Raw genomic sequence first — 10,202 nt, 5'->3', positions numbered from 1 at the left:
CCCTGGGTTTTGGCCACTGTGTGACACAGAGTGTTGGACTGGGTGGGCCACTGGACTGATTCAACATGACTTCTCTTATGTTCTTATGTCTGAGGCAGTGATGCTTTGTTTTACTGGTGCTTGGGGGGGGGAGAGAGTGGGAGGGCTTCTGGTGTCCTGGCCCCACTGGTGGACCTCCTGATGGCACCTGGTATTTCTGGCCACTGTGTGACACAGAGTGTTGGACTGGATGGGCCATTGGCCTGATCCAGCATTGGCTTCTCTTATGTTCTTATGAAAGCTTTTGCTAGAACTGGGACCCTCAACCTTTTTGAGCCTGAGGGCACTTTTATTATTCTGAGAAAGGCCGATGGATGCCACCGCAAAATGGCTGCCATGGGAGGCAAGACCAGCCCCCAAATGGCTGTCATGGGAGACCAACTCCAAACTTGTGCAAGGCTCCACGCCCTGCATCTCTCCGTGGTGGGGGACAGCCATTTCCCAACTGGCGCTGCTGACAGAACCAAAGGGTACATCTCCTGGAGTCTTCTGAAGCACCTCTTGCTCTAGTGAGGTGGAGGAAAACCAAGGCTGGCTGTTTGTTTGGGGGGAAAGGTGCTTGGGAGGAAAAGTCCTATGTGAGAATAAGAGCATTCGTCCACCATGTCACTGTTGCTGATTTGACCATGTGTTTTACACATATCATAGGTTAGCTGATTCGGGTTGATGTCAGCTCGCCAGGTCTCTCTGGGCAGCCATCAGGGGACGGGGGGTGGGCTTACCCGGGACAGGGAGTTTCCTCCGACGTTTCAGCGACATGCCTACATGACTTCCTACATCAGTTCCGGGTAATGTTGAAGTCACATAGGCACGTTGCTGAAATGTCAGGTGTCCCTCCATTTTGGGGGGCGAGTTCCACTGCTGGCCAGCTGATTGGTGGCAGTGGGGCCTGGCATCAGGGGACCTTGCCCCCACTGGTGGGTCTGGCATTCGTGAGTTGATGGTCTAAGTAACTGTGCTCTTTATTCAACTAGCATTTAGTCAATTTGATATACTTTAGAAATAACAGCAGCAACAACAATAATAATGGAGCGTCTGTGAAGTATTTCCCCAAGAATCTACTAGTACCCATTCCCCAGAAGTGGTTTATTCTCCTCAGTGTGCCAACAACATTTCCTTCAACTGTTTGGTGTAGTGGTAAAGAGCCGGTTTGGTGTAGTGGTTAGGAGCGTGGACTCTGATCTGGGATCACCGGGTTTGATTCCCCCCTCCTTTTCCCCCTGGCTCTTCTGAGACCACTTTTACCTCAGTCTTTTTCTGGAAGTCGGTTTTGAGTTGCCTTTTCCGTTGGGCATGGTGTTTCTGTCGGTTCCCTTTGTCCTGCCTCCATGAGGGTTACCTGCAGGTCATGACCTCCATCTCTAGAACGTTGGTGGCTCAGAAAAAGAACACCTCCCTCATGAAATGGAGGCAGCCCTGTGTACGTTGCTCGAGCATGAGCGCTGGTCCGCAACGTTCTATGGAGGTCATGACCTGCAGGTAACCCTCATGGAGCCCGCTGGCTCAGACCCAAAGGTCCTTCTGCACAAGTCCTGTCTGGCCAAGAGCCCCTTGGTAGCCTGGCCCAATCTCGGGGCCGTCTCTCAGGAGTGGTTTGACGAGGATGACAATTCCATCCGACAAAAGTGGACTGGAGGTGGGTGGGAGTAGGCAGGACAAAGGGAACCGACAGAAACACCATGCCCAACGGAAAAGGCAACTCAAAATAGACTTCCAGAAAAAGCCTGAGGTAAAAGTGGTCTCAGAAGAGCCGGGGGGAAAAGGAGACCTGAACTGAAGGCATAAAAATGCATGTGGGAATCAGGGCTATGGGGCCCGAGCGATTGGGGGGGGGGCGGGAAACCATGAGAAAAAGCCCAAAATCAGATCTGAAACTGAATAGAGTTTTTATATATGTCACATTACATAGATGTTACATTTATATGTAACATTTTGCAAAGAATTTCAAGTGTGCCCATTAGAATTTACAAAGATGTTCCTTTTCCACAAGCATTTTCTTGCGTGGATTAAAATATTCCCCCCCTGCCATCTCTTGACATGGACTCCAGTAGTTAAAACAATTAAAACATAGCAATGATTAGGGGGGGAAATGAGAAGGCCAAAGCAAAAGTAGGGATGCCAACTCTGAGTAGGGAAATATCTGGAGATTTGGGGGGGCGGATCCTGTGGAGGGCAGTGTTTGGGAAGGGGAGGGCCTTCAGTGGGGGGTAATGCCACAGGGTCCACCCTCCAAAGCAGCCATTTTCTCCAGGGGAACTGATCTCTGTCATCTGGAGATCAATTTAACAGCCAGCAATCCTAGGGGAAAGTCAGCCACACAACAGGAGGTTGAAGAGAATGGTTTGACAGCTGCTAGCCCACCTCAGTAGCCAGCCAGCCATGGAGGAGCCAAGCAGGAGAGACAGCCGTTTTGGCAGTTTATTCTGTCAGGGAAGTGGCCAAGCTGGCAGTGGGTGGGAGAGAGGAGCAGACCCAGCACCTGGTATTTTTGGCCACAGGGTGACACAGAGTGTTGGACTGGATGGGCCATTGGCCTGATCCAACACGGGCTTCTCTTATGTTCTGATGTTCTTATGTTCTTTGCTGTAATTTTTATCATCCATGAAATAGATCATGTTCCTGGAGTAATTTAAAAAAAAAAAAAAACATCTTTGGCATGAGGGAATTATGGATGCTGCCCAAGAATGCGTCGCAGTGTCACAGTGCCACTCTGAACAGAAGGGCACTTTTCAAAGCCCGCTGTGTCCCGACGACTTAGAAGGGTACAGCTCTGCCTAGTGTTGCACTGTCAATGACGCACAAACAATATTTCCGCTTAAAACATTTGAATCCTTGGCCTTTTGAAAGAAAAAACATTAAGGTGTGTTTTCATGATCAACCAGCTTGGTCTTTAAATAGGTTGCCTGAGGGGGAGAAAAAAACCCAAAATGACGGAGAAAAAGGTTACGGTAGTTTCCAAACACGATCTACTCGTTGAGGGTCGCATCACATTTCAACTGGGATTCTTTTCCCCCAAACTGCAAGTTGACATTTGGGTGAAATTTTCTTTTGAAATAAGGGCGCTCCCCTAGGAAGAGCTTCTCCTGTGGCTGCACAACCACAATCCCTCCCTCTCTGCTGATCAAATGCTTGTCGGGGGAAGGACTGTGCTGTCGGCCACCTCCTTCATCATAGTGTGCAGGAACCCTGCCCCGATTAGTAGTAGTTGTAGTAGAAGAAGAGGAGGAGGAGGAGGAGAAAAAGAGGAGGAGGAGGAGATTGGATTTATACCCCGCCCTTCACTACCAAAGGTGTCTCAGAGCGGCTTACAAACTCCTTTTCCTTTCCCCTCCCCACAACAGACACCCTGTGAGGTTGGCAGGGCTGAGAGAGCTCTTGACAGAAACTGCTCTTTTTTCAAGATGAGCTCTGACAGAACTACGACTTGCCCAAGGTCATCCAGCAGCTGCAAGTGGAGGAGTGGGGAATCAGATGCTTTGATGTAGAATGTAGATTAGCATGCCTGGGAACATCCACTGGCCTTGAGTCTCAGCTTACACTGTCTAGCTTTTGTCTACCTGTTTGGGGGGATGTCCCCAAGGTGGGAACACAGAGCTGTTGGTTTGGGCGGGTGAAATACCTGGAGGTGATTGGCTCGTAACCTTTTAGGGTCCCTGTTTGAACCTTATGTATCTATTGCTTTCGCGCCCCTGTCTTCAGTTCTAACACAGCCAACGGGCAGGCTGTATCCTATCAACGTCTCAATAAGCTTATCATTCTTCTGAGCGAACGTTGTTGGGAACTGATTTCTCCAAGAGTCGGACAATGCCGTCCTTTGCTCTTGTATCATTACACAACCGACGTCTTCTCAGTGTCCACTTCTTGACCGGCCCTCTCGGAATGCCCTGCGAGGGTTTGTGCAGGGGAAGAATTACCTTCATTCCTGCCCCTGCCCCCCTGTTTTGCTGTATTTTCCTTCTCTAGCCCTGTCTCTGCCTACCAAACCTTCCTGCCTACTCCTCTTCCTCCCCCGCACCTCCTTCATTGATTTCAGTGTGTGACTTCTCATGAGATGAGACTGAAGTAACATTCCCTAATGAAAACTCTCCCGCCCACCCCACCCCCACCTTTCACAATGCATACCTAATGATATTGGTGCAATGGGGAATGTTCAGTTTCTTTCACACTGTCGATGTGACCGCTTCCTGTGGTTTCCCTTATCCCTTTAGCTACTGGTCTTTGATCTTCTTGATTTTTGTTCCTATATCGAGGACGTCTTGTTCTCTCACTAATTTCTTTCTTTCTCTGTCTCTGTCTCTTTGGCTGATCTTGCATCTCTTACTGGAACGTAGAGCAAAGATGCTGGTATCAGGACTTTGGTTATGTTGGATGAGCAAGGAGGTAAGTTCAGATTGTTTACCTAAAACCTTTAAAAAAGAATCATTTCGATATAAATTATCTGTTCAAAGAGACTCCCACAGACAGACATGTCGCAGAGTGTTTGTATGAGTTAGTGTAAAATATAAATCTGATTATTAGTAATGGAAGCCAAAAAAAAAATCTTTTCCAGTGTCAAGTGAAATGAATGGGGATTATTTAATGTACTGTGAACCAGGGCTATTTTTGGGCAGGAACGCACAGGAACGGAGTTCCGGCTGGCTTCCAAGTTGGCCACATATAAATTATCTGTTCAAAGAGACTCCCACAGACAGACATGTCGCAGAGTGTTTGTATGAGTTAGTGTAAAATATAAATCTGATTATTAGTAATGGAAACCTAAAAATAAATCTTTTCCAGTGTCAAGTGAAATGAATGGGGATTATTTAATGTACTGTGAACCAAATTGTTCCAACATAGATAAAAGGCAGAATTAACGTTTTGGTGATTGCAGCCTGGATGTTGGAGAACCCAAACTGTGTTTTCTTGAATGTTCCATTCAAATCCAGAAAACTAAGGACCGCTTCAAATGTTACAAATGCCCTACACAGAAAAGTCTCTTGTCTCAATCAGATGCCAAAGCTGCACACAGAACATTTGACATGGTACATCTGGTGATGCCAAAGTCAATCACAGTGCCCTGGTGCATGTCCATGCACCAAAATAGATGCATGGGCAGTGGTCAGACATGACTACATGCAGTTTGCATGGTTTTTCATGCATGCTAATGCTTTCTACACACAATGTATGTGACATGTGAAGCAGCTTCAAACTACCTGTGTTTAGGATTAAAACACAAAGAAACACTAAGAGACATTCTTTTTGGGACCCAATGCTGCTTCTGTTTGTACAGTCCCTGAAACGTTTAAAAATACGGATAGAAAAATCTCATAATTTAGAGGTTCTGGTTGATTCCCCACTCCCCCCCCACAAAGCCTGCTGGGTGACCCAGAGCCAGTCACGGTTCTCCCAGACCTCTCTCAGCCCCACCTGCCCCACAAGTTCTCTGTTGTAAGGAGATAGATCCAGGTGGGCTGTGTTGGTCTGAAGTGGTAGAACAAAGTTCAGTGGCACCTTGAAGATCAACTTTGTTGGTCTTAAAGGTGCCACTGGACTCAAACTTTGTTCTGCTCTGGGGAGAGGAAGGGAAGGCAATCGTTGGCCGCCTTGAGACTCCTTCAGGTACAGAAAAGCGGGGGTATAAAAACCAGCTCTTCATTTTGTAATGAATGAGAAGTAAAAAACTGCATCTTCTCACATCTTGGCCAATACCGATGTGCCCTATAAGCCATTTTATAAAGGTTGAAGTATACCGGCAGTCTACCATTGCACATTCAAGCCACCAGCAGACGAAGAGTCAACTTCCAGAGTCCAGACAGGACATAGATGAGGGCCAACTTGGGGGCCCCACCAGTGTTCCCTCGAGGCTGAGTTAGTGTGAGCTAGCTCACAGTTTTTTAGCCTCCAGCTCACACATTTTCATCTTAACTCAGGAATGATGGCTCCAGAGTAAACTAATTTATGCAGTAGCCAAATCGCTTGCTCACAACTTGAATGCCAGGAGCTCACAAAGTAGAATTTCTGCTCACAAGACTCCACAGCTTAGAGGGAGCACTGGTCCCCACCTCTGCTGTCTTATACGGAACTTTCTGTGTCCAAGACTTGCTTTCTGCTTGTCAAAAATGGGAAACGGCAAATGTGGCATGTGGATCAGAGGTGTCCTCTCACTACATTGCACTTTAAAGTAGACAGGGTGAAGCCATGTCACACTCTTTGCCTAGTAGGACAATGGCATTTCCTCTGATAATGGAAAGGGGGGAGCTTAACCCCAACGAGGGTTGCCAGGTCCCTCCCTGTTGCTGGCGGGGGGCTCCAGCCCACTGTCCTGGAGTCTTTGGCACGCACACACAGAGATGACGTCATCATGCAGAGCATGTTGTGGGGGAGGGGGGGACGCTCTAGCATTTGAAGGGAAACTATATGGTTAGTTTCCCCCCCCTCAGATGCTAGAATGCCCCCCCCAACAACAACGTGCCCTGTGCGATGGTGTCACCCCCAGACGATGACATTGCGCCGGGCACGTCGGCACGGATGGGGCTGCTTGGGCACAGGGCTCCCCCTGCTGGTCAGCTGAGCAGCAGGGGATTGAGCCCCCCAAAAGTGGGCATATCCCCATCAGCAGGATGGCAACCCTAACCCCAACTGAATTGGATTAAGATTCAGGTGGGGTTAAGCTTGCCAAGTCCCCCCGGGGGCGGGGAAAATCCCACCCGAGAGGCCCATTACCCGCCGGCGGTGGATCGAGCCTCGGGGGGAACCCCACCCCCAAAGCACGCAACGTGCCCGGCGTCAGCATGTCACCCGGAAGTGACGCAGTCGCGTCGGGCGCGTTGAGGGCGGGGCCGTGGTCATCCAAGGGAAAACTTTATGGTTTTCCCTCGGATGATTGTGGCCCCACCCCCGGCGTGCCCAACGTGGTTGCATCACGTCCGGGTGATGTGGTTGAGGCGCGCGCACGAACTCCCGGAGCGGCACTGGAGTCCCCCGCTATACATACAGCGAAGACTTGGCAACCCTAGGTGGGGTCACCATGTTGCCTTGAAGCAACAGAACAAAGTTTGAGTCCAGACTGGGCACCTTTAAGGTCAACAATGTTTAATTCCGGGTATTAAACTTGGTTGATCTTTTTTTTAAGACCCCCAGGGGGATTTTTTATTTTTTATAATACTACATAAACTACAAAGAAAAGAAGGGAAGGGGAACTACAACTAAGGAGAAAGAAAAGTAACCCACACTAAACTAAAAACCCAAGAGTAGGAGATCATTACCCTGTTAGACTGCAGTTAGTAATGAAAAAAACTGTTAAGAAACAATATACTTTGTGAGATCCTGTCTTTTTAAGCTTATGTGTTAGTTTATTACTTGTTATGAGAAGATTTCCAGAGCATCTCCTCCAGCTCTCTTCGTAAGGGCAATTTTCAGAGTCCTTCCGCCTTTATATCTATGCTAATTCTCTCTAAAGTCTTGATGGCTTCTTAGACGTTCACTCGAAATTCTGCAACCCTCCTCCGTCTCCAAAGTGATAACACCGCCAATCTTAAGCCTCTTCCTTCTTGGTCTCATCCTCGGGGCCCAGTGGCATCTCACAGGCTTCTTGATCTTGAGGTCAGGTTCAAGTTCTTTTCTATCAGCCGAATTTAAGACGACACTTTCTAAAAACATCTGCCGGGAAGGAGTTAAGTCCTTGTAAATCTTTTCTGTTTCTCTCATGCTTTCCCTCCTTGTCTTTTTGAGATTGCTGTTAGTTTTAGTGTCCACCTCTTTTGCTTTGACAGCCCTCTGTTCCATCTTTTCTGCTAATGTTGCCAACTGCAGCTGCCGGGACACGAGTTGTTGGTTTATCTTGGCAAGCTGATGGTTAATACCAACAAGTTGCTCAAGAATCAGCTTGATGGCTTCTGCTATGAGTTCTATAACTTTCACTTCCCTTCTTCTCGGAGTTGTTTTCGCTGACTTTTTTGGAGTGTCCACCATTTTTACACTTTAATTCCAATATAAAATAGTTTTCTCCCTGGCTCTGAAAATCGCCTACACGCTGTTTAGTTGCTTAAATACTCATGGATATCTCCCACAGCTTTTTGCTTCCAAGTATCCGTTTACAATTGTCTCTTTCTCTCTCTCCCCCCTCCCTCCTCTGCTTATCTAAATGCATCAGAGAGGTCTCCCTCTCTCAGCACGATTCCAGTCACTCAAGAGGTTTTTTGGGGGGATTTTTGCTTCAAAGTGTCCATTTACAATTCTCTCTCTCTCTCTCCCCTCCTTCCTCTGCTTATGCAAATGCGTCCGAGAGGCGTCCCTCTCAGCAGGATTCCAATCGCTCCAAAGGTTTTGGAGGGGGGGATTTATGTTTCTGTTTACAGTTCGCTCATTTTAACTCACAGTTCATTGTTTCTTAACCACGCTCGTAATCGCTCCTTCGCCAGATCTCCTGCGCTTGGCTGGGTCGGCACATCTTGTGCCTCACTAAGAGGACGCAGACAGCGGAGAGGACCGTCAGGGCGGAGGGCAGCCTCAATTCCCCTGCAGATAGCAGAAAAAGAGGCTCACCCTCAAAAGCCCTATGGCCTGGGGGGCCTCCCCGACCCCCCGTGGAGGTGCCGATCCAGCAGCACCCCTCCCCTCCGCTGCTGTGTGGAGCGCCCTCCCCGAGCCTCGGGAAAGGCGTCCGCCATCGTTGCGCCGTAGACCCCCAAACTTGGTTGATCTTAAAGGTGCCACTGGACTCAAACTTTGTTTAATCAAATTAAAAACCTAAAGGTTAAGAAGATCTGAATGTGTAAGCCCAATAATTATGTTAGTCAAATTTTTAAAAACCCATTAAATATAACAAAAATTATATCCTCCAGTTCTAATTGTATCCTATTAATGTGACCTATGGAATCCACTGTATCCTTCAAATATGAGTCAATTCTTGGAATTAATGGTTTCAAAAATTTATCCAAGTTGCATAGCAAGAGGTCCAAGACTGCAACCACATCCTGAGACAATAGGTCTTCCAGGTACTGTAACCACACCTTTATTTTGGGCAAGAGATAAAATTGTGGAGTTCTGCTCTCAGTTTCCTGGAGAAATTGACACAGATCTTGACGCAAAGCCTTCACGTAGGCCCTCATCTAAGATACTGGTGATTTCTCTCTTAATCTTAATAATACGATCCTCAGCAACTTCTCTGTATTGGGCACTGTTGGTGAGTTGCCTGTATGCTTCCTTAACGTAGTCTTTCCTATCCCACATATCACAACCACACACACCCTTACCTACTACCAGTTTGGTGTAGTGGTTAAGTGCACGGACTCTAATTTGGGAGAACCAGGTTTGATTCCCCACTTGAAAAAGAGCTGTTTCTGCCGGAGCTCTCTCAGCCCCACCTACCTCACAGGGTGTCTGTTGTGGGGAGGGAAGGGAAAGGAGTTTGTAAGCTGCTCTGAGACTCTGAGTGAAGGGCGGGGGGCATAAATCCAATCTCTTCATCTTCTTCTTTTCTTCAGGTTTAAAAATAAGATCCTTCTGAGCACAATTTTTAACGTTTCCCTTTCAGCTGCATTAATATTATTCCAGACTGATACTTCTGTTTGCTGCAATTTTGTATGTCTGTCAATATTTAATGCTTTTAATTTGACTAACAGAATTATTGGGCCTACACATTCAGATTGTCTTAACCTTTATGTTCTTAATTTCCTCTGACAAAAGAAACAATTTCCATTTTGCTGCTCCAGTACATGACTCAAAAATGTATTTGTCCCTGCCTCACTGTTCTGCAGTGCCATTTCGGCGATTCCCACTGACTGCTTCAGTCAGAAGTAAAACCAATCCATACTGCAGAATGTTTTCCAGACATTTAAAAAAAACAGTAATAGCAATACTTAGCGTTTTGATAGCTCGTTCAGTCTTCAGAGCATTCCATGTCTGTATTCACAGTAGAGAAGGCGCACAACTTGCATGTGGGTAATGCAAGGGGTGTGTGATGAACTCCTTGGCGATCCTTGAACATTTCACTTCACATTACAGGGCAATGTGCAGTCGGTTCTGCCTTCCTTAAGCTGAACGGACATAAACGGCTTAAAAACTATGTATAAAGCAGACTTTTTTTTAAAAAAAAAGATTTTTATTGTTTTTAGACAAAAGGTTAACAGTCAAATCGAGAACAGTGTAAAATTATGCTTAAATACACACATCTTAACATATGT

The 10,202-nt window shown here is 47.0% G+C and overlaps 1 protein-coding gene across 1 annotated transcript in view; it reads left to right on the top strand.

The window, feature by feature from the left end:
* The window catches only part of SNAP25 (synaptosome associated protein 25kDa), a gene marked incomplete in the record, with an annotated part of 36,600 nt that overhangs the window by 8,324 nt on the left and 18,074 nt on the right, over positions 1-10,202 (top strand). Inside the window, 1 exon segment of the mRNA XM_015427420.1 lies at positions 4,371-4,419. Within this exon segment, the coding sequence (XP_015282906.1) occupies positions 4,371-4,419 (49 nt within the window).

The sequence above is a fragment of the Gekko japonicus genome, unplaced genomic scaffold (assembly GCF_001447785.1).
Source record: "Gekko japonicus isolate JY-2015 unplaced genomic scaffold, Gekko_japonicus_V1.1 scaffold2403, whole genome shotgun sequence".
Classification (NCBI taxonomy): Eukaryota; Metazoa; Chordata; class Lepidosauria; order Squamata; family Gekkonidae; genus Gekko; species Gekko japonicus.
The sequence above is the reverse complement of the archived record's forward strand: the minus strand, read 5'-3'. Positions and strand labels throughout refer to the sequence as shown.